The 24,680-nt window shown below is 38.8% G+C and overlaps 1 protein-coding gene across 3 annotated transcripts in view; it reads left to right on the top strand.

Annotated features, from left to right (window-relative positions):
- LOC120515622 (protein Jumonji-like) overlaps positions 1–24,680 on the top strand; it is a 269,278-nt gene that overhangs the window by 160,998 nt on the left and 83,600 nt on the right. For all 3 annotated transcript variants that reach the window (XM_039736756.1, XM_039736757.1, XM_039736754.1), the window contains one exon: positions 18,948–19,117. In XM_039736756.1, the coding sequence (XP_039592690.1) occupies positions 18,948–19,117 (170 nt within the window). The remainder of the gene's footprint in view (positions 1–18,947; positions 19,118–24,680) is intronic.

Genomic DNA, 24,680 nt, shown 5'->3' on the forward strand with positions numbered 1-24,680 from the left:
TGGTCAAGGAGGAGGAGGATTGACCAGGTCAGGTACTTGACTCTCTTTCTACTACAAAACTCTTGATGTAAAGTGGAGAGTGGGTAGGGTGGGTCTTGCTAAAATCCATGATCATAATAGATGAATAAGTATGTAGAAAAGCAGAAAACCAGTTTCCTTTATTCTGATTTATTTTTGCAATTATTTTTAATGCTTAGATAATATCTTTTCCCAAGATCTAAGACAGGGTGGTCACATCAGATACAAGTAAAGAAGACTTGTTTTGAGTTGTAGATGTCATAGATAAGAAATGAGGCGGCTTTCCTTCTAATCATCATCTGTCAACCCACTCAGTAGCGTGAGATGCATTGCTGCAGGTATGGTGGACATACTTTGCGGTTAACTGATTAATGTGGTAGGAATGCAGACGGGGATTATGCCATTTTGCTAGGGAGAAGAAAAAAAAAAAACAAGATGTTGGTGAGGTTGCTTATCATGCTGTCCTGAAATGCCTTCCATGTTATCTGTTCTAAAAAGGCTTTTTACTCCCCCCTGTGCAAAATAAACTCCTTCGATTGTGAAGTTTAGGATCTTCATGAACTGCTACAACAATGTTTTTCTTTGATTTCATCTGGAAGCTTTTTTTATTTCCCCCCCAAGAGTATTTTTTGTAAGACTTTTTAAGGCTTATGGAAGATGTTTAAATAAGATGTAATACTAGTTGCTGTTGGGGTCTAATTTCAGATGAACAAAGGGGATTATTATGCTCAAATGCTGCTGATTTTGTCTTTTTCTTTAATTCTCCTTGTAGTTGTTTCACTGTTTTTAACATAAAAAGTTGCCTAAGCCTCGAATCTCCTGACTTCATTGACACTGGACAACAAAGATTCTGCTTCTTGAACACTTTTTGGTGTGTCTTTTCAAACAAGAATATCGCAAGTGATTATACACTAGTGTTGATTGGTAAAAGTTGCCAGTGTTTTTCATAGTGAATATGCTGTGTTTGCCAGATATTTTCCTGGAAATTGTTCTGTGTGCCCAGCTTAGTCAAACATTCTTTTACAAGTACCCCATGATGCTTTGTGAGACCAGCGTGACATCACAGAGCTGTGTGGAAGCCATGTGTAGAACTTTCATACATTTAGCCTACTGTTAGAATGTTACCAAATGTGACCATCGCTGGGTCGCAAGCACACGAAGGGGGAAAAAAAGTGCCATTTAAGCAACTAAGATGCACTGAAACTGTCCGTCAAGTTGGGGAGCATGCACTGGTACTGTGCATTGCCGCACCCACTACATGACGAAACAACTCAGGACCCCACCGCCGCTTCATTTCATGGTTAATGTGTGCCCTCCAACACTGTAACTCTGTGAGCGTAGTGATCCATATTTTTTTTTACTTATTGCTAGTTTATATCCATTTGTTTTATTTTGTTTGTGCTATTCCTTCTTTCTGCGTCTTTTGTTGTTTGAAGCACAGTGGTGCAGTAATTAGTACTGCTACTTCACAGCTCAGATCACATTTTTGCCCACAATAATCATTCAAAGATGGTTGGTAGACTTGACTGTAGCCCACTGGGATGCTTAAAACACCTCTGCACCATTATACTCCACTCACAACTAGCCCTGTTCTTCCTTCCCCTTTGACATTAATGCATTTCACGGAGTTCAGCAAAGTTTTCTGTCATTTCCATGATTTTGGCACATTTGAGTCAAAGCAAATTCTGTGGGATTCGCTCATCACTATTAAACACACCACAAGAAAAAATTATTTCCTGTTTCTCCAAATTCCTACATGATATAGTCGATCTAAAATTATTTTTGTGTCTTGAGGAGTTGTTAACTTCAGTCAGGTAAGGGATTCTACATTTTGAGCTGCAGGTAACAGAGAGATATCAAATAAATTGTCTAAAAAGAACGCAAATGGCCATGTCAGGCATTTAAGATTGGCCTGATTTTGATCCCTTGAAGCCCCCCTTCCTACCCTTGTCTTGTACCTTGAAGCCACCAGCAGTGCTGGTAATTGAGCTGCCAATGAAGCTGCCTGCCTCATCTCTGCCACTCGTTAGTGATAAACAATGAAAAACTGCTTGCAGAGGCAATTATACTGCAGCTTAGTTTTATTTAAAATATTTTCAGATTTTTCAGCCAAAATAGCTGGCATATCTGCTTCTGGCTATCAAGCGGCCATACAGTTAAGTCGTGGTGGAATATAAAAGCACCGGAGACTAATGAGTGCCTATCTTTTCTGGAACTGACTACACTTTGGCTGTCCATTTAAAGGCAACAACAACATTTACTATTGTATTATTTTCAGTTTTTGCTGGTGTTTACCAGGTCTTCCAAATACTTTATTATGATTCATTCCATCTGCTAATTGAGGCAACTTTAACATTCAGTTCTTTAACCATAGACTATAGCAAATGTGGTATGCAAGTTTTAGATGACCAAATAGTATTTTAATATTTGATCATGAAGAAACATAGTGGGATTTACTCTGGACAGCTTTGAGGTCTTAGCGTACGAGAGGTTAAAGGCAAAACCGAATCCCATTCTGTACAATGCTGCACATCCTCTCTCTGACACACTAACAGTAACGACTTTCAGCCAGCGAATTATTCAGCTGAAGTGTGTCAAGAAGCGCAATGGGCATCCTTTATACCCACAGCAATACATCTGCATAGTGCTGGACTGGGACTGCCAAGTCAGAAGTTTTCTTTCTTCTTGGTCATTCTGGTGTGTGTGTGTGTTTTTATCTATCTATTTATATATCTCTATTATAAAAGAAAATCTTGAGACGAGACTATTGCCAAGAGATTTTTTCAAGTCAACCCGCAAACATTTACGGTTAACGGCCCACGCCCGCAGTTGTCTTGCCTTTCATTCATGTGAATGCTTTTGTCAGACACAGTTCTTGCTCTCTCAGCTCTTATAAATTTTTACGTTTTCCTCACTTTAAGTTCCCAATTAAAGAAGACTTATTATGTCCAAATCTTCTTGAAGAATTTCATCCCGAAGGGTTATCAACAGAATAAATGAGTACACATGTAAAATTTTAACAGGTGACAAGAAAGGTATTGTAGTACATCATCGGGGATAACATTAGACACCAAAGGAGATCTCGATACGCCATTCATATTATAACGTTCACAGTTTCCTGTTAGATTAGCTTTTGCTATGACAATTAACAAATCGCGGGGACAAACATTTGAAAAAGTCGGTTTATTTATTAGAGAGAAAGAAACGATATTCACTCATGAGCAGTTATACTTTGTGTTGTCACGATGCAACTCCAAAAACAGAATCAAAATTCAATGCGATATTGACGAAAAGTTAATTCCAAATATGGTTTTCACTGAAGTTTTACAGTAAAATTGTAAGTTTAAAAAGTATTTAGTTTTTACTTTCAAAGCCAAACAGAAGGAAAACGTATAACGCAACGAATACTTCTAACGCAACATGAAACATACTTTTCTTTCCATTTATTACATTTTACTTTTTTTTTTACTTTGGCTAATTACTCGCTGTAATGTCAAGTAGTTAGGTCTGTTATGCATATGTGACAATTCTCATGAAAATAACAATCTGTTTAAATTTTACATCAACTTCCCCATACGCTAGTAGCTAGTGTGTAGCACCCGCCCGGGGGTTGGCGAGCAGCGGGCAGAGCCCCCTAGTTTATTTAAAGAGCTTCTGTAAAAAGCTGAGTTAGTGGTGTTTTCTTTTTTTTTTTTTTTCTCCAATGCTCCTAAAGGCAGATTGGTATAAATGCATTTTAAGGGAGGACTGCGTGTCTTCCATCCTGAGTCGGTTACTTCCTTTCATCATTTACTGACAGGTCAGTTTCTTTCTCCATCCCCTAAATTCGTTTCTAATTATTCCTCACTGACTCGATGACCCTTGCGTACTTCAAACTACAACATTTTACATGAACCAATGCAGAGGATTTTCTGCCAGAACCAGGAGTTTTGAAAGTGGTCCTAATCGATTCTTAGCTTGCCTTACTTTTAAACGTGATAATGCTGTTTTAAGACCCTTGTAAAATGAAGAGCGCAAGTGCAATGAAAAGATGGCTTTCTTTGTTAAGTTTATAATGCTTACATTTTGATTCAGACTTCTAAATTTCAATTCCTAAATTTTCCGGCACACAAGTTTGACTTTATTTTGAACATATGGAACAGCTGGAAATGTTTAGCATGAAGGGAATTACAAACTGCTGATTAGTAGGAGATGGCAGCCTTTCCTTAACCTGCTTAGTTTACCTCTTGCACTCTTCATTGCGGAGCTGCACAGTATCACAAGGATAATTTGAAACATGAGAGCTCTGCCTTTGCGAAGACATGCAAAAATGGTTGACTAGATGGGAAACAAGCCTGCATGCCTTACATTGCTATACAACAGCAGGCACTTGCTGCAAACACCCCTGCTCGGACTTAATTGAGCAGCCTCTGGCTTCGTAAGAGGGATTTGTAAAACGTACGCTTAGAGCAACTTAACACATTTAGTACCCGATAGCCATAGATTCAGCAGCACTGAGTTTGACTGACTAAACCCCCTCTATTTCTACTTTAAATTAGGTTGAGTGACACCAAAGCTTGATTAGACGAGAGAACATACTGCAGGAAATCACACGTAAAGAGACTTTTTAGTCCATCAGGCTTGTTTGGTTAGCAAATTTGTTTCAATATCTCATCTACGTGCTTATGTGCACTGCCCCTACCTGCATGGTTGCTTAACGGCTCTGACAACAATTGGAGATAAAGATACTGTATAGCTGTTAAAAGATAAGTTCCGTATTTTTCAAGTCTGTTTATTCACAAGCATGCTATATATACCTCCTGTATGCCAAGTAGTGGGTCATTCGGCGGTGCTGCAGGATATGGGTTCCCATTTCTAAGTGAGCTTATTTCACCAATGACACCCCTGACTGTGTACATCTCGCCAAGGGGGTGGTTTGCAGTTGTCTGCTTGTTGGTCATCAATGAATTTAAAAAGGTAAAAACTGAAATCTAGGACCATAAAGGTTAAGAATCACTGGTGTAAGGGAAGGCGCTGTGGGCTGAATGCATTAGCCATGTAGTGCGGCAACGAACGTTAAAGGACCCTTCAAGAGTCAGGAAACATTGTGAAATGATGATGATAACAAAATATTTATTATTCGGGATGGTTTGGTAATTTGTGGAACATTATTGTTTTATGGTTTTCCAGTTGGCTTTGGTCGTAAGTACGAGTCACCTTTACTCTTTTGGCCATGAATCGGCACGTGACCATATTGTTAAAAAGAGAACGCTTATACAATACAATTTGTTTTTGTATAGCCCAAAATCACACAAGAAGTGCCGCAGTGGGCTTTAACAGGCCCTGCCTCTTGACAGCCCCCCAGCCTTGACTCTCTAAGAAGACAAGGAAAAACTCACAAAAAAATGGAAGAAACCTTGGGAAAGGCAGTTCAGTTAGGCTGGGTGTGCATTGGGTGTCTAAAAGAAGGGGATCAATACAATACAATACAGTACAATACTCAGAACAGAACACAAGTAATCCTCAATACAGCATCATAGTAAAATCAAAATATTGCAAGTACGGAGCAGAATTTCAGCAGCAGATGATATCACACCAATAGACACAATTTTAAAATTTAAATAAAAGTATTCATAATATCTGTATCTGGAATGTACACTTTTGCAGAGTTTTCCTATCAAAATGTGTTTAGTTAGTGGAAAGGTATCAATATATGAGGCTTTGACCAGCTATTGGTGGGTGTGTGTGCTACAGTGGGTTGTCACCCTGTGCTGATGGGACAGGCTCTGACCCCAGTGTCCTAAATTAAATAAAATAGACTCAAAAAGGGAAATAGGTGTGTACAAGTCCACAGACTGCAGGGTCCACACTCGGCTGTATTCATTTCATTCACTATGGGCTGTGTAACTAGTGCAGATGAGTTTTCTCAACATTGCGATTGGAACAGGACCCAAGAGGGCAAATTGCAGGTTTATTTTAGAAATGAATCTTAAAATGTTCAGATTTGCCAAGATGGTATTCTCAAAGGAGTAGGTCCGGGAGCTTACTGCTCTGTTCGCAGTCTCAGAAAGCCAAGATTGCACTCGTGGTGTTTAACAGCACTGGTTTGCTTTTTGTGTTGAGTTTCCTTTATTTTTATTTATTTATTAATTTTTAGCTCTTGATAACTTGCTTATTTGTGCTGTGCTAGCTTTTTATAAGATTTTATAATTCACAGTCCTCCTGTGCCTACAGGTTTTGGTTTAATCTTCTTTATCGGAGCTTCTATAATTTCTCTAAGTGCGTGGTGCTGACGTGTTTTAAGCGCGGATTCCAGCAGAGAGCGTTCCTCAGCTAAATGCATGCAGACATTACTGTTAGGCACTCTGTGGCAAGACTCATTCCCGCAACCACGAGAGTAATGTGAAATCTTTTTCTTCCAGTGAGCCTCTTTTAAAGCTCTTTGTAGTCCACTGGGAAGAGACTACCTGTTGGCTACCCTCATTAATATGATATCCATCCATCCTTCCATTGGATTTGTTGAGGTGTAATTGGATAACATTATTTGTTTAGCTGCTCCAGCCTGAAGCTGCTAAGATCTAATCTGGAAAGGGCAATGAATTAATTTACACATCTCTCACGGCTTAGTTGTTATTTCTGTTCACACTGTGTTTGTGAAGAAAATGTGTTTTTTTTTTTTTTAATAAATATATATTATATTGAAAGTGTCTTTATGTTCTGTTATAATTGTGTAGTTTATATGTTCAAAATGTTAAAAGCCAAAGTAGGGAATTAAAATGTTATAATAATTGAATGCCTTAAGGTCATAAAAATTGAAAGGCAGATGCTTAGTGTCCTTATTTCTGTACAGATAGTACCATGTGGTGTGTTATTAACCCCTCCCTACACTCACACTGCGACCCTGGTCTGGATTATACGGGCAAGAAAATGACATTACACGCCTTAAAAGGTTAATGAGAAAAGGTCCATTTTAAAATTTTGTTGCTTTCCTGTAACTAATCATTAAGTGGTTGATTTAAAATCTACCCAAAATGATGGGCTTTTACAAAAACCCAGAACTTAGAGTTTCAGTTTTCTGTAACTGAAGGCCTTGAGTTGAAGAAGCTGAATGTTTTGTGGATGAGCTAATTTGGATAAACTGTAAGGCCCTCTCGCATGACACGACTTTCCCAGTGTTTTAGAAGTAGACACTCACAGACTTCATGTATGTAACCTTAGTGACTCGGAGGCATTGTGGCCTGCTGTTGTGATCACCAGTCGTGTAGTCTGACATAAGAACGACTCGGTCCCAGCAGTTTAACAGGTTTGATTTTGGCCTAAGTCATTGATGTGGGCTTTGCGTTTGTGCGAGATTTCAGAACTCGAGAGCGCTTAGCTGAAAGTGTGATGCATATAATGCAGCAATGAAGAGTAAGAAATGTTGGTGGTTTGGACCTGACAAGCAGAAGATAGGCTCATCTGTCTGATTTCTTGTGTTTTATGTATACCGTGATAAAATGGAAGACAAAGTCTGTGAGGATTGTGAGACTTTGGCTGTTCCCGGATAGCATTCATACAGCACCACTGGCTCTGTCAGACGTCACGTTATTAGAAAACAGTCAAGTCTGGAGTGTTTAGGAAAAGTGAAACTGTGTTTGAGTGTCGTCACAGAGTCGTCCAATTTGTCACCCCTCTCGTCCTGCAATATGACGTCCTTTGACGATGAGTTCAGCAGTCGGCAGTCGTCAAGTTTCCAACTAGAAATCGTGTGAATCAAGGCATTAATTGAGTAAAAATTCATAAGCTTTGTTGTCGGCATCCCCTTACTTTTTAATTTCAGGTTTGGCTCCACGCTGCCCTTCCTCAAGTTTAAAGGATCGGTATTTTTTGAGTCTTAAGTTATTTCTTCACAAATATATATGCATTTGCTGTGTTAAATTGTGTTCTAAAGTAAAGCACTTTCTATAAATTTAAATATCTTACTTAATGTGGTGCTTTACAAAGGAAGCGAATGGGGCATGGAGGAAAAGCTTAAAAACTTAACAAATATGTCCATTCTTGGAGCCAAGACAGTTGTCAATTGGCTGCTGTGAGAAAGCGCTATATAAATATAAAGAATTATTATTAACAGTGCCATATGTTTTTGTACTTTCTTGCTGTAAACAATTTTCCCTCTGGGATAATAAAGTCTCCCTAACCCGACTTCAAGCAATTGAATTTATGAAAAACAACTTCAAAATGTGTTTGTGCTATTAAAATATGAATCGTAGAATATAATAATAGAACAGCCATTTTATATGTACTCCGCCTCGCATTCCAGGATGTCCTTTATCAGAGAAGGAGGCATCTGAGTTCAAGTCATTAATTCTGATCATGCAAGGTGAGTACCAGTGGTCAGAAGAGGGGAGAGAAAAGCGTGTGCTTGGAATTGCTATAACCTTGTCAAGATGTCCTCCAAAACGTATCAAGCCCATTTCCAGCTCAGTGGTAGTCATTGAGAATGACGCATTCAAGTGGAAGACGCTCCGTTCAGATTTTTGAAAGCGTCAGCAGATGCTGTAAAGCTGTGGAGGCTTGTACATAAATCCCAAGTGTGATTTCAAGCCCTTATGTCCAACAACTAATTTGTGCTTGTAGTTTTACAGTTTAAGTTGCGTCTTTAGAACAATGTGAAGCCTGTAATACCGCACAATGTGTGTGTTTTTTTTGGTTTGGTGTTAATTTAAGCCTCCGCGGTCTCAGCAGACATCTTACCGCTGTGAGCAGGGCTGATGCCCGAGTGCTTTCTGTAAATTCAGAACACTTGTGGCCCATGTACAAAGATCAAACTCTAAAATTACCATCCATCCATCCATTATCCAACCTGCTGTATCCTAACTACAGGGTCACGGGGTCTGCTGGAGCCAATCCCAGCTAACACATATGCAGTGATATTAACTTCCTTTAGGATGTTCAGTGTTTTTAACTGCTGCTAATGGAGCATCATTTGCTGCTGTTAAGTGAAGGCAGAAGGCGGATGCGTCTAATCCCTTCGATGTGCCATGATGAGTGTTTGGTGTCTGAGGTGTGCGCTTTAACACATCAACTGTTCGTCTGGTATCAACTGTTAGAGTTAAAAATGGAAAGCCTTATACTTTGAGTTATTTAGAAGCTTTTTTTTTTTTTGTAACAGTGTACTCGATGAATTTAAGTTCTTTAGTGTGTCTGCTTTGAAATGTGCCATCTGTTCACTTGCAGTATATTTAACAAAAATGAATGAATAAATGAATACATGTTTGTGGTTTCTCTGCATTTATACAAGTAATAAATGAATTTGTGTAAAATATGTACATAAAATATTAGTTATACATTTTAAAAATATACTGTATATATTTATTACATTGTAAACAGTGGGTGTAGATGGGAGATAATGATACTCTCTACTTTACATTTCTTGATTTTTTTTTATGGCTGACTCCAGCTGCCAATTTCTTTTTCAGAAAATTTGCCAATTGGGAATCCATTTGCTCCTTGCAGGGTGCTTTGCAGTCTTAAAGTTGAACATTTCAGGCAGTGAATGAAGCACATTTTTGGGGGTATTTGCACTGATAAAACTGTAAAACCATATTAGCCCAATGTTAGTTTTAAGTTGCCCCCATTTGTTTAACGTGGAGTCAAAGTGCACCCCACTGACATACCATCAGACCTTGTGTTCCTGCCACGTGTACTGGTATCCTTCAACTATTTAACAAGATAAACAGAGCAGATCACAATTTTTCATAAATAAGTTAAAACTGACAAACTTATTTGGCATCCACCATTCTTTATTCCGTAGAGCAGACCCTTTGCTTTTGACTGAGGATTCGAAATAATACTTGAAAGCATAAAGGAAAATGAAAATGGCATGGACACAATTATCGGGACACCTAAAGCCTTATTAATACTGACCGCTTGCACTTGGGCAGCAATACAAACTGCTTGTACTGTCAGCAACTAAAATCATTTATTCTTTTGTGCCTTGATTGTTCTTCTAGTCAGTAGGTGGCGGTGTTTGGTCATTGGTTTAAACTGCTGAAATTCAGATGTGGAAACCTTGTAGAGACTTACCTAAGAAGACTCGAAGGTGGAATGCTGTCAAAGGGGCTTCCTAGAAAGTACTGAATCAGGGGTCTGAATACTTTTATATGAACGAGAGCTTTTTTTAATACATTTGTAAACCTTTCTAAAAATGTTTTCACTTTGTCATTATGTGGTGTTAGATGCAGACTGGTGCCCAAGAATGGCAAATTTATTAATTTTGAATTAAATCTACACCACAATGTAGAGAAAGTGAAGGTGTCTGAATACTTTCTGAATCCACTGTACCTGCACCTCGTGGGATTGCATTTGCTGCTACTTTGCAGTAAAGTGCCATAATGAGTTAATATTTTGTAGATGGTCAAGATTTACACATCTGGCTAATACTGAAGAAGGTATTTATTCCCAAACAAAACATTAATTTCGTTTAGGATTTGTTACTGGACACAAAGAAAATGTTTCCCCTAACAGCTGTGGCAACGCAATTTGTTTTTAAAGAATGTGAACTACATAATACTGACAGTGTTGCAGAGCCATAAGGACGGATTTGCAGAGTATCCAAAACAAGAACAAAATGTTCAAGTGCCTGAACAGAGCAGAAAGTGCTTGGTATTAATTATAGCAACCTACGTTACCACCGAGTTCATAGAGAAAGCAAGAGAGCTGACAAATAGGACATTTTCATCAAATCCTTCATTCGAATCATCCAGTCTAGCAACGAAAATGACAGACGCAACATGTCACACCAGGCCTCTCAAGCACCTTCTTTTTACTTTCTTTGTTTCTCAGTCCATTGTTTGAATTTCAGTGTGACAGAACTCTTCATTACGAAATTATTGCATTAATTAAAGTTAGCTGACCTGCACCCTCCATAGATTTCACTGGCTTAGTTTTAAGGTGTTGGGGTCTACTAACAGTACAACAGTCTTTCTGTCCCTAAATGCAGACTTAAGGCCTTCATGTTTTCTTAGTTTCTAAATGTGGCTGTTTAGTTATGTAGCTTCACTAAAAATATACTCCAAAAGTGCAATATGAGTCATTGTGCTTAAGGTTATTTGAAAACTTAACTTCAAAAGATTTATGTGTGTAAGAAAATAATTTTGTTCACGTGAAAGAACTGACGCTTTAAACGGTAACTTTAATCATGACAGCAAAGTGTTAATTTTTGGAATATATTTTGGTGGACCAGGAAGCACAAACACTTTCGGTGGTCTGTTCAAAAGCCTAGTATTTATTACTGATGATATCAGGTTCATTCCAAACACATCACTGTTAATGTTTCAAAATCTGGCAGGTATAGTCTTTGATTGAAAATTTATACTCTACTAGAGGGTTTGCCCCCTGCTTGCTTCGCTCACCAGTCACTTTGCGTCCCTGCTGCTCGCGTTGTGAAGAGGGGGGCTGAACGCACCCCAAGGAGATGCAGTCGCTCCTCCCAAACCCCCTCTTAAACGGTGACACAATGGGAAACTTTTTTTTTTTTTTGACCTCCTCTTTGCTTGATCAGCTGCTGCTGCTGTACTTTGTGATCTTCATCTCTTGTGGCACTTTGAACATTTAATAGCCTATACAGCAGCTGTCCTACTCTCTGTCTTTTATTTCTGGCCCCGGTCATGGTTGAAATCTCTTGGCGCAAAGTCTCATCTCGTGAGATGCGACTTCTTGATGTTTTTTAGGTTATAATTTAAAAACAGAATAAGAATCTGAAAATCTAACACCATCACATTAAAGTTTGATAAATTCTGAAAAGAATGATACCAAACATATATATGTAGGTTTTAAAATAAGCCGATTTAAAGGGTGACATAAAAAGTCACATAAAATCATTGTACTTTTAGGCTTGGGATTTTATATATAGAGAGTAGATGTATATACAAGGTGAGACACAAAAATAACTGGATTGGTATTCAAAAATGATTAATGAATTTGAGCCTTCTAAACATTGTCACCTTCTCTATTTTATATACAGTAATCCCTCCTCGATCGCGGGGGTTGCATTCCAGACCCCCCCCCGCGAAAGGTGAAAATCCGCGAAGTAGAAACCATATGTTTGTATGGTTATTTTTTTATATATTTTAAGCCCTTATAAACTCTCCCACACTGTTTATAAATATTCCCTGCACAGTTATCTATACTAATAAAAGGCAAAGCCCTCACTCACTCATTCACTCACTCACTCACTGACTCACTCACTCACTCACTCACTCACTGACTCATCACTAATTCTCCAACTTCCCGTGTAGGTAGAAGGCTGAAATTTGGCAGGCTCATTCCTTACAGCTTACTTACAAAAGTTGGGCAGGTTTCATTTCGAAATTCTACGCCTAATGGTCATAACTGGAAGGTATTTTTCTCCATTAACTGTAATAGAGTTTAGCTGGAAAGACGTGGGGGGCGGAGTTTCGTGTGACATCATCACGCCTCCCACGTAATCACATGAACTGACTGTCAACGCAGTGCGTAGAAAATCGGGAAGACCTCCAAAAAGCGCTTAAGAAAACTTGCATTATATAATTGAGAAGGCAGCGAAAAACAATAAGAAGCGAGCGAGTGACATATACTACCATATTCATGAGTCCTGCTACCTCGGAAAGAAAGCAAGGTGCAAACCTAAACTTTAAATTAAGTTCATAGACAGGCTACCGCTGGCGTTTCACATGCCCACGGGAATGCGGGATACAAGTTTAATGAGAGGACGAGGATATAAACGAGAGTTTTGATCACTTTGTAACTAAGTTAAAATTGTAGGTGAAGGGGTGTGCTTATGCAAATTCCGAGAGACTGTGTTTGTGGGGATTGACAGTTAAGGCGGGCGGGGGAGTCACGTCATCATCACCCCTCCCATTCATCTCATTTCGTTCTTAGCACAAGCACAGCTGAGAAGCTTCGATGCATGTGCTCCTTAACGCGTTAAAAAATAATGCATTTAATCACACTTTGCATTACAAGCAAAGGGGAGCTTTTGTCAATGCATGATTTCCTGGTACACCGATTACATTGATCACCGTATCCCGATTCATTTTACCCTCGCACCACCTTAGTTTGAGAAGAAGTATGAAAAATATGAGGTTAACACAGAAAAACAGATCACCAATTCAAGCTTTATGAATAATCGATTCGCCATCAATATTTGTTTTGGTAAAGCCATCCTCCTTCCATTTTATAAGTTTTCCGCCACTAGCCATGATTAAATGAACGGTAAAAAAGTAAGAGCAAAGCGAGGGTGACTTATTTAGGCAGGCATTTATATGACAGCAACACTCATGACAATGTCAATCATGTTACGTTATTATTAAAAGGTTTCCTTTTCTTTTTCATTACTTCTTTAACACACTACTTCTCCGCTGCGACGCGGGTATTTTGCTATATATATAATATATGAATTACCTCCAAAGAACGCTGAGACTTTTGATATCATGAACGTGTGTACAAAAGGGGTCTCCTGCCCAGCAAAAGTCGAGCAGCCAGCGCGCGTGCATAGCTGTGCCGGCCTTTGAGACGCTGACTGCGCTTCTGCCTTAAGTCAAAGTGAGCACTTTTAATTTTTTTCTTCCTCCCCCTGCGCTATAGCCCAGACAAGTGCAAACACGGGACCCCTTTTCTACACCACGGCAAAATAATATTAAGGCGATTCACACTTTCTTTTGCACGTATACGATTATGAGGTCCTCAGCTCGGATTATGAAGATACGCACAGGAGTGGAAGACTGACAGTGCCATCACAGCCGATTAATGGCGGGACGTCTCACCAGTCTACACAAGACACACCGCGACTGTCCCCAGAAGATGCTCATATCGTCAGCGAACACATCTCTCTATACTATATAAAAGGAAAGGCAACTTTCCTTTCTTTACACCTTTTTTCCTTTTATCCCAAACCAAAGCCTTTCTCTCTTAACATTGCAAAGGACACAAAAATAATTTTCTTTAATTGCCGGTAAGGCACATTACCAGAGGCACAAATTTGAAAGTTCACATAGAAAATGTAATTTCTATACCACAGCCGTCGTGTAGCGCCTTTCAAAAGGGATCTACTACCGAGAGATGATCCATATACATTTTAGCTGCTGTTAGTTACTTACCTGTTGTGTTACACAGTCTTTAAAATGTAGTTTACCCAACCACTCCAGTAGTGCTCAATGTACCTGTACTTCTTAAAACGTTAATGTTTTACTGTTTAATAACTTATAGACTACATTTTATTATTTTTCCCTTGCAATCAGTGACCAAAGCTATACACACACATAGACACATACAAACATACACACAAGTATATATATGTGTATATATATGTATGTATGTGTGTGTGTATATATATATATATATATATATATATATATATATATATATATACATATACATACATACACATATATATATATATATATATATATATATATATATATATATGACAGCAACAATCCAAGCTGTGATAAAACAGTAAAAAGGAGGCATGTCAGACGTCGTGGTACATTTTCTGATGCAGCTAGACAAAAATAACTTTGTGACGCTGCCACCAAATACACAAAACAATTACATTGACAATCATGTTACGTTATTTTCAAAATGTTTCCTTTTCTTTCTCTTTCCTTCTTTAACACACTACTTCTCCGCTGCGAAGCGCGGGTATTCTGCTAGTACAGCATAAACCCTTTGTATTCTCTTAGATATTAGGTAAGATTCATTGATATTATGTATGTAAACACACTGTTTGTATACAGTAAAACCTAAATATTATTTTAAAGATATCGAGTGTCTCCAATATCACATATGTTACAGCCATTACGATAGACAGGCCACCAGTAATAAATACGTACAATGCAAGATAAATTGTATACAGTAAATGTGTGTACAGTGACACTAAACGTATAATTAATTAGGGTTACTCACCAACAATGACACGATGACTTGTCTGATAACGATGAGTTTAGTTTTACTGCACAACAAAGGAGAGCGTTACAGCCCTTCTAAAGGAGCCTCTTCAGGCGACTGTGTAGCACCGCCGTTTTCTTCTTCAATCCAAATCCCTAAAGCAGATTCCATCCAGACTACTGCCTTATTACGTCCACTTACAACTCATTTTGCGCCCTGGTTAAAAGACACTGCGGCTGTAGATCTTCTATTCTTTTCCTCCTTTTTAAATAAAAAGAATCGTAGCCTCATTGATGGCGTAATGGTGTCCTACAGCGGTGTAGCTTTTCCCTTCCTTCAACATATCCAAAACTTTTACCTTTTTGGCAGTCGTTAACATCTTCTGTTGGCGCTTGGGCACGACCCCTGAAGCAGTAGCAGGAGCAGATCGTTTTGGAGCCATAACGAAGGGCTTGACTACGCACAAAGATAATCACAAAAGGGCACAAAAGTTAACTCTTTACACAGCAAAACACGTTGATGCTGAATGAGCGAGACGAGACTAGTTAATGCCGTGGAATCGAATTCGGCACTCCGTCGCTGAGCCAGTCAGCACACAGGAACTTAACTGCGTGCTCTGATTGGTTAGCTTCTCAGCCATCTGCCAATAGCGTCCCTTGTATTAAATCAACTGGGCAAACCAACTGAGGAAGCATGTACAGGAAGTAAAAAGACCCATTGTCCACAGAACCCACGAAGCAGCGAAAAATCCACGTTATATATTTAGATATGTTTACATATAAAATCCGCGATAGAGTGAAGCCGCGAAAGTCGAAGCGCGATATAGCGAGGGATTACTGTATAGAGAGTAGATTTAAATGGCTATGATGAAACATTAAAATGTTTTTATACTTGTTTTATCCAGGAGGTACTGTAGCTAATTCAATCCCAGATAGGTTAATCTCATGTTTTAGTGATACCTTGCCTTAGGTGCGACACCACCTTGTAGTGAATTTTTGTTTAAGGTGTGGAGCTTATATAGGAAAAGCCCACTGCGTCTGTCATGTGTTTCACCTCGTAATGATAAATTTCTTCATAGTCGGGTGAGCATGTAGCGCTTCTGCCATTCCAACAGATGATGCTGGCTGTTTGCTGCAGCAATGTTAGGTTAGGTAGACTTTATTATACCAAAGGGAGATTTGTTACCTCACTGCAGATTATTCAAGAAACAGTATTAAGGGATTTCTGTAGAGCTCGAAGTAACCAAAGTATCTTTAGAAAACACAGTTCAATGCCTAAAGGATATTATTTTAAAGTGGTTGGTTTAAGATTCTGTTCCGTCTTGGCACATTCTTATGAATTATACATAAATGAATTCTGTATTGGCCTGAATCTGTTCACACTTTTTTGCAAACTGTTATTTTTACTTAAAATAGTATGCTCCTTTGTATTTATTTTTACTGTCTTGCGCTACAGCATTCATTTCCATTGATTGTCACAAGGCCACAGTCAAACACTCATTGTCACTCATAAATATCAGGAAAGGTTTGAGTTCTAAATTTCCATATCACACGGGTCTTGAGTATGTGCCTGTTGAAAATCCCAATACTACCAGTCCATATTAATGTGAGTGGTTATTCTGGTTAAAGCTTAAATACTCAAATCCTGAAGGATGTCACTGTCTGCCCCTACAAGAACTTGTTTTGCAATGATTATCTGAAATTTAATCTCCAACCCTGCTGCCAAGTCATCACAATGGGAATACATTTGTCACAAGACTTTTTCATGATTTCAAGAGTTTAAATATCTATAACAAAGTATTACTTTTGTAACTTTTCATATGTCAGCACTAGGTGAATATTTTTTGTTTTTAGTAATTCCTTTAATGTGTATATTGCTGTTATGTTTCTTTCACCCAAACAGATGACGTTTCCATTTTTTCCTGCTTTTACAATTCCCAAAAAAAAAAATCCTAAGAATGAATATATGATCCCGTTGTGATTAAACCTGAGAAGAGTAAGACTAAGTTAAAAAGAAATTTCAATCATGAAAAGAAACTTTCACTTGGTGGCCCATATAACACAATTTTGTGTCCCTTTGTCCATCCCTGAATGAAGGTGCTGGTCCATTGCAGGGCCCACTATACTGTAACACCATTATAGGAAATACATAACTTATGCTAGAAAATAATTTTTCTACCGTTTATTATTCCTATAATTAAACAAGTTGTAAGTCAAACTCACGGCTGTAGTTTATTTTTAAAAGGATATTCATGTACACCTTAGAGGTGAGATGATGAGCAGAGCTTACCCGGGGTCATAAGTTTTCTTCCAGGGTTGATGGTTCCTGGTTGCAAAGGATAAACGGGTAACCCAACACCTGGTGCCACCTTGAGCACTGACCCAATGTATCCTGGCGAAATGGCCCTGCAAAAGTGGACGATTGGTTGCATGATGGACAGTAGACACAAGTGGCAAAACGAATGCATCTTTAAAGGAAGCACTTAATTCTTAATTAATCCAGTAACCACTTCAATAACCGACATTATGAAAGGAATACAGGAAATTCTTAAGAGATGATCCTACGGAAACTAACCTGTTAATATGAATCGAAAAGAGGAGTCTTTGCTGAATTCTATTGAAAATTAAAGGTAACCCTTGCTATATTGGCACATTACATTTCAAAAATCCAAAAGGACATGTTCAGTTAAACAAAGAGTGCAGCTCAGGGCAGGAATTACCCCTGATTAATAAACTAGTATGGTGTAGTGGTTAAGGCTTTGGACTTCTAACCCTGAGGTTGTGGGTTTAGATCTGGCTACTCGCGTACCCTGAGCAACTCGCTTGCCCTGCCTGTGCTCTGGATAGAAAACAAAAAAGAAAATATAACCAATTGTATCATAAATGTTGTAAGTCACTTTGGATAAAGGTGTCCGCCAAATAAGTTAATGTAATGTTACTAAACCAGGTACTCGAGGTATGGAAACACTGCATTTAATGTCGGTATATTAAAGTAGCATCGAACCCCATATCTGAACATATTCAAATTAGGATCTGGAACCTAAATTATGAGGCTTCTGAACCCCCTGTAATGTTATCATTCACTGCACCTTGGAAATGATGAAATATCTATTTAATGTATTTAATTTTAGACCTGGAAAGCTTAAAAAGCCTTCTGATGTTTAATAACTTAATTTTCACTTTGGTCTTTTGACATACGTATTTGAATCGATCTCCCATATCGGGTGGGCAGCATCGGTCCTGGAGGACCGCAGTGGCTGGAGGTTTTTGTTTCAGTCAAGTTTCTTAATGAGGAGTCATTTTTTGCAGATGAAGCTCCTATTGCTCAAGTGACATTTTGATGCTTCAATTCAGTTGTTGAGTTTCTCGCTTGTTTAGGTTCCCCAGTCTTAATTAAACACTTTCATTCAGTGTTTTTAATGGTTCCATTTTAGCGGTAAGATTCAAATGACAAAAGAGCCACCAGTTCTCCCTCTTATTTGTTCCCAATTACACCAGCGGCCCTTCAGGACCAACACTGCCCAACCCTGGCCTATATAGATGTGTTCATTTTATAATTTGTAATATCAACGCATTTATTCCTCTTACTAGCTGTGCTACCCATCTAAGATGGATTGAAATGTAAGTAATCAACGTAGACCTGTGTATTTAGTGTTAACATTTGTAGTGCACCATGTATTGGAATGTATTTTATACTGCATGTAATAATAAAATGTATTACATTTGTCATCCAACAGATGGCACCTCATAAACATTTGTGAATTAAAATGCATTACTATAAATGTTTGTGATGCATCATCTGTTGGAATGATAAATGCAATACGTATGTTTCTGTTATGCCATTTGGTAGGTGCTATCTGTCAGAATGACCAGTGCACTGCCTTTTATTACTCAAAATGTTTGTGATGCACCATCTGTTGGAATGACCAAGACATCGACTGGATGGGCACACATCCTTTTATTAAGATGGATGTTTACATTTTATACTGGCATGTTAGACAACATTGTATACCTTACAGCTTGTTTTAATTTTATTTTTTGCAGGCCAAGACTGCAGGCTCAAAGGAAATTTGCACAGTCTCAGCCCAATTCACCCAGCACAACTCCCATTAAGGTGGTGGAGCCAGTGTTGCCTACTCCAGCCTCTCAGATTACCGACCTCTCAAAAAGAAAGCCCAAGACAGAAGATTTCCTGACCTTTCTCTGCCTTCGAGGTAACGGCTTATTAACTTTTGAATCTTGGTGCGGCCAATTCCAAAATGCAGAGAATATTTTAAGTGAAATGTTTGTGACATTCTTGATTAAAGGTTACATGGCACAGGCACTGCATATGGTAGTAGCTGAAATTTCCTTTATGTTTGACATTGTGGTGATTGACTTCCCTGAGGATGGTTTGAGACCACTGTGGGCAATGGCAACATTTATACCTGAACTTTTGTTTGCTTATAGTTTATTCTATGATTGCTTGCTTAATGCCCCCGTCCCATCTTCTTACTATCAATGATTTGCAGTAAAAATAATTGAAACTTGGTTTCAGGGTGTTTTAGAGGTAAAGGTATCATGTCATCACATTGGTTAGTGAATGGGAAGCATTTTTAATGGTGTTTAAAAGTAAACACAGTACCATCTTGTTTTCATTATGGGTGCTACAATCTTGAGTTAGAGACACATTCACAGATTGACTTTAGAAGAGTCCATGCTATCTGCACTCAGCTGCACATTGGTGTTCTTGACCAGTTCCACCACAGAACTGTTATTTCCTTGGTGTGCACCTTGGCAGCTGACCTCACTTGATCAATTAACACCACCTTCACAGCCAAGAGGGCACAGACACCTCCAGTTCCTTTTGGCAGGTGAGGGAGGCAAGTCTCCTCCTCCCATTTTCACCACATTCTAAAGGGCCGCCATTGAGAGCAAACGGCAGCATCTCTGGCTGCAAGGTCCTAAAACAGATAATGTATATAAGCAGAAAAGATCATCAGGACCGCCTTACCTTCCAGCGTTGTATCCACAAAGCCTGTATGATTTTGTAGGACCGCTGGCAGCTTTCCCACAGTCTGTTTGTGCCTCTTCAATCTGGCAGAAGGTACCAAGACATCAAAACCAGCTCTGCTAGGTTCTTCAACGGCTTCTGCTCCTTGGCGATCAGATCTCTGAACTTTGTGCTGCTGTCCTTTCCACAGATCTGCGCCTAGTAATTTGTTTATATGCAGTACCTCATTAGTAGTTGTTGCAAGGGCAGGATGTCTTTTGCTAAGTAAAATGTGACATCATCTTTGTTTTTTTACCTCTCTGTGTTTTCTCATATGGCGTATCACTCGCAAAAGCTCCTGTGTTATTGTTTACTGTGACTCGGCCATTTTTACTTACCTTTACCTACCGTATATACTCATAAAATCACACCCCGACTTATACGCCCGTTCAAAAAATGTGACACATTTTTTTTTCACACCAGTTTCTCAGACGCATCAAATTTTGTTGCAGCGTCACAGTTACCAATTTCATTTTTCCCACTACAACGACTTTTAATTTAAAACCAGCTTCATATTTTCTACTGATCGAACGCTCCATCGTAGATAAGGGATGCTCTTATTATAAAGGTGTATGAGGGTGTGAGATACAAAAAACACAAATCAGTGCTAATGTCGCTTCGGAATAGTTTGGGTATTACCGTGTGGTCGCGTAGGCACAATACATTGAAAACAAAGGCCGTGTGCTCTGTGGTTACTCTCTCAGGTGGGCGTTAGCATATCGTAATCTCTTGCACCAATAGCTTCAGTTTTCCACATTTGACTTATATGACTGACATTATAAAAAAAACAGAAATTATACGTTAAAATCAAGTCCCAACTTGTCTGCGGGAGAACTTAAACGCAAGTATATATGGTATTTTTAACAATGCATTAATTGTAGATTTTTATGTTTTGTTGGTGATGCTGATATAAAGTTGTCTTGTTTACACACGTCCTAGCACTTTTAACTTTGCATGTTTTGCATGATACCGTCCATCTGATCAATCTCTGTCTGTGGTCAAATCCAAAATGCTGCCAAATTACAGAGGTAGATTTATTTTTTGGTACCAAGTCACCAACTTCACCCTCTGTTGCGCTTAGAGTGGCAGAGTAAACAACGGATTAACACATTCTGTCACCTCCGAAAGCACACACTTCACTGGCAATGGGACCGATTTAAGGTGGCCTCTGATAGTTCAGTCTTGCCGTGCGTGGTTCACGTTCAGCAGACTGGAAGCAAAACCCCCTACAGACTCACCCAGTGACTTTAGGCACAATATGTATACCACTGGTAGAAAATTGCAGCCTTTTATGATTTAGTAATCGCACAGGTTCAAATTGTGATTTTTGGTTTTAATTAATGATGTGGCACTATATCGGACCAGTCTCCTTCATTCTTCGTGTCTTGTACACTTCCTCGCCTGACATCCTTTTCTCCATTAGATCCCCTTTCACCCTGTTCATCCTTCTTCTCTTTGGTCCCCTCTTCTCCTCCATTTTGACGGTGATTCTTTTCTTCTCATGATAAGCCCACACCTCTTTAGATTTCTTTCCTGTATTTTCTTTCAGATTTTCCCCAACTTGAAGTGCATCTCTGATTCTCTTAATTCCTAACCTCAAGTTCTGTTACTCCACACGCCCATCTGAAAATCCTTATTTCTGTAGCATGCCGTTTCCCTTCATACACCGATTTCTGTAATTTTGTGGTTCTGCCCCTCCAGAGCCGAGGAAAATACGTAAATTACTGAGTCTCTCTGTGGATTCATTTCTTCTTGTACTTGCCCATGTCACTGTAGTTTCTCTTGACACTTTCATTTTACTGGAATGAATAGTAACTTTTTTTTTATACAATAGTTTAAGTTTTCCATATAATATAGTTGACTATAGAGCTCTAATGGTGAGGATTAAGCCTACCATAAACTGCGTCAAAGCAACGTAATGATTGGTAGTGTGTTTCCTTTTGTGCCTATTTGTTCTTTTCTTGTGTGGCTCTGTATGTGCAGACGCCTCCAACTTTCACATCTGCAGTGCTCTTTTCACTCAACCACTTTGCTAGACATTCGTCATGTTTTGGTCTGAGGTACTGTTTTTAAATGCTGGAACAAATTTGTCATGTTTTCTTGGCATTTGGTCACAGTGCTGAAACAAGCTCCACAAAATAACTCCATCTGGCCAATGTTTGTATTGCTGGAAATGCTCAATAAGTAGTATTTTCTTCCTGTTAAGCAAATCTTACCTTCCTTTACCTTTATCTACTTCTCCATTACTTTCCCCGTCTAATGCTGTCCCTAATACAGGTGTGATTGTTACGCGCTGTTGTAGATGTTGAACAAGTCTGGTGAGAACAGGCCATTCAGCCTTGCAAAGCTTGACAGTCCTTTCTGACTAATTTTCCTAAAATGATATTTACTTTTCAAGCCAGCTGTATTTTGTTTTCTACCACACAATACTTGGTAACTTATTCCATGTGTTTATTGTTATCTGTGTGAAGAAAAGTTTTTTAAACGCTTATTTGAAATTAACCTTTAACAAGTTTCTTTCTGTATCGCCCGCGTTTAGGTTGAACTCATTTTTAAATAACTTGAATCCACTGTACTAAAACCCTTTGTGATTTTAAACACTTCAATCCTGTCATCCTTTAATTTTCATTTGCCTGAATTGAAAAAGTTCAACTCCTTCAATCTTTCCTTGTAGATCATACCTTGCAGTCCGGATATCTGCCTAGTTGCTCTTTTTCTGGACTTTCTTTAGTGCTGCTATGTCTTTTTTGTAGTACTGAGACCACAACTGCACACAGTATTGGGATAAGGCCTCAGGGATATCGTTTAAGTATGACCTCTCTGGACTTGTACTCCACACATCGGGTGATGCTGTATAGCATTGGGGCTCTGTAGTGTGTATTCCAAATTTCTGTTTGAATCTCAAAATACGCCTTTGTTTCTGTAATTATGGCATTGTGTACCCCCATTTAAAGGACTTGTTTCTTCCACGTCTCCTAATTTGAAGTTTTTTTTTTCTGTTCTGTCATTAACACAATGGTTATTACTGCCAAATTCAGGTTTTTCTTTTCTCAAGTATGGGCCTGAACTGAATTTGATTGTAGGATTTGTGAAACTTGCTGGGTTTGTTATTAAGTTTGGTCTGCTCCTGCTCCTATTTAATATTAAGATTAGCACACACACAGATATCCTATCACGACGAAAGTGTCAATAGCCTGTCACCCGGCAATATTCTACCAAGAATTCCCTTCACACACATACACATAGAGATCCTAGGCAGACAAAGTCTTGAGTGGTGCCTTTTGCCAATATTGTGCGTAGGACTCTCGGCATTGGGACTCGCTATCACCGCAGTTAACAAACATGTGGCTGTCATGTCTACACACGCAAAGCTCAACTCTTTTGGTTATATACCACTTACCAACCAAATAATGTCTGTCTTATACTGCAGTTGTTCTGATTATTGAGAAGTGACCTCAATAGTCTTGATAAAAACCCTGTGAGCAAGAAAGAAGCAATCTTCACCACACTTGGTCCTTTTATCATTTCTCTCGCTGTAGAGAAAAGAATAGAGTATAGAAATGTAAAAGCAACATGGGCTTTGTTAACGTATAACAATACCAGATTGAAGAATATAAAATAGCAACATAAAACAGTCTTAGAAAACCTTGAAGAAAATCAGAAATGGCGAGGAGTGGATGTTGCCCTGGGGAGCTTTTGATTTAGCAGTTGGTGTTGTTCATTACTTACGTTCTCCATCATCCAGGTGAAATGGTCACACGTGTCTTGATCTCTGACGTTGCCGTCTCTGTAGTTCTGTCGTTGCTGTCTTTTGGTTCCTTGGATGAGCCATTTATGTCAAAATTCACACATGGGCATCTGGGACACGTGCCATTTAATTGGCTGCCTTGTCCTTATGATGAGTGACTGATCAGAGTGTTTCATCTGTTAAGCACCTTGGTACGTCTTCTTTTCTCAAGCCATAAACTAATTCTGTAACTTCTGGTCTTGTGGCATCCATCCATACCCAGGTTATAAACAAACTATAACAGACTCTGTGGCTCTGTGGTGTGTCATTTCTGTCCAACATTAAGTTGTAAACCAATTAACACAGATGGACTGAGGTTATAATTTACTAGCACAATACAGGAAGAATGTATATATCAGAGATTTTTCAATGTGAATTGTCTCTGTCGTTAAATTGCATTCGAGTCCTATAAATTCAGTTCATCCTGGTTTGTTTGACCAATTAATATAAGCAGTCTGCAGTTGATAAATGTCCATTTTCTGCTCCTTTGGTTTGCTAAGGCTTGGATTGTTGATGTTAAATCACCATTGATATAATATGGGGGAGAGTTTTGGAAGCCTGGTGTCAAACCCACTTGTTTGGCCTTTATGGTTCTTCTATTTGCTAAAAGACATTTGCTGCGAGATATTTTCAGTTTTTTTTCAGGCAAGGATAACTTTGAGAAGATCCACTTGGATGACCGTTGTCATATTTTTAGTACATTTGCATTAACAAGTCATTGAATAAAATATCGATGGCCACACTAAAACAACTGAAAGCGCAAGTCATATAGACATTGGCCTACACTGGGCCTGCGTGCATTGGCAGAAAAATCCGTCAAGAGAGGGTAACACCAGTGGCTCAGGGGATTTATTGCAAAACTGTAGCAGATGGTAAACGATTTGCCTTTTGCACCAGGCATGCGGCATTTGAATTATACAAAATGCAATTGCAATGTCTATGAGTAAGCAACCCAACA

The sequence above is a fragment of the Polypterus senegalus genome, chromosome 15 (assembly GCF_016835505.1).
Source record: "Polypterus senegalus isolate Bchr_013 chromosome 15, ASM1683550v1, whole genome shotgun sequence".
Lineage (NCBI taxonomy): Eukaryota > Metazoa > Chordata > Cladistia > Polypteriformes > Polypteridae > Polypterus > Polypterus senegalus.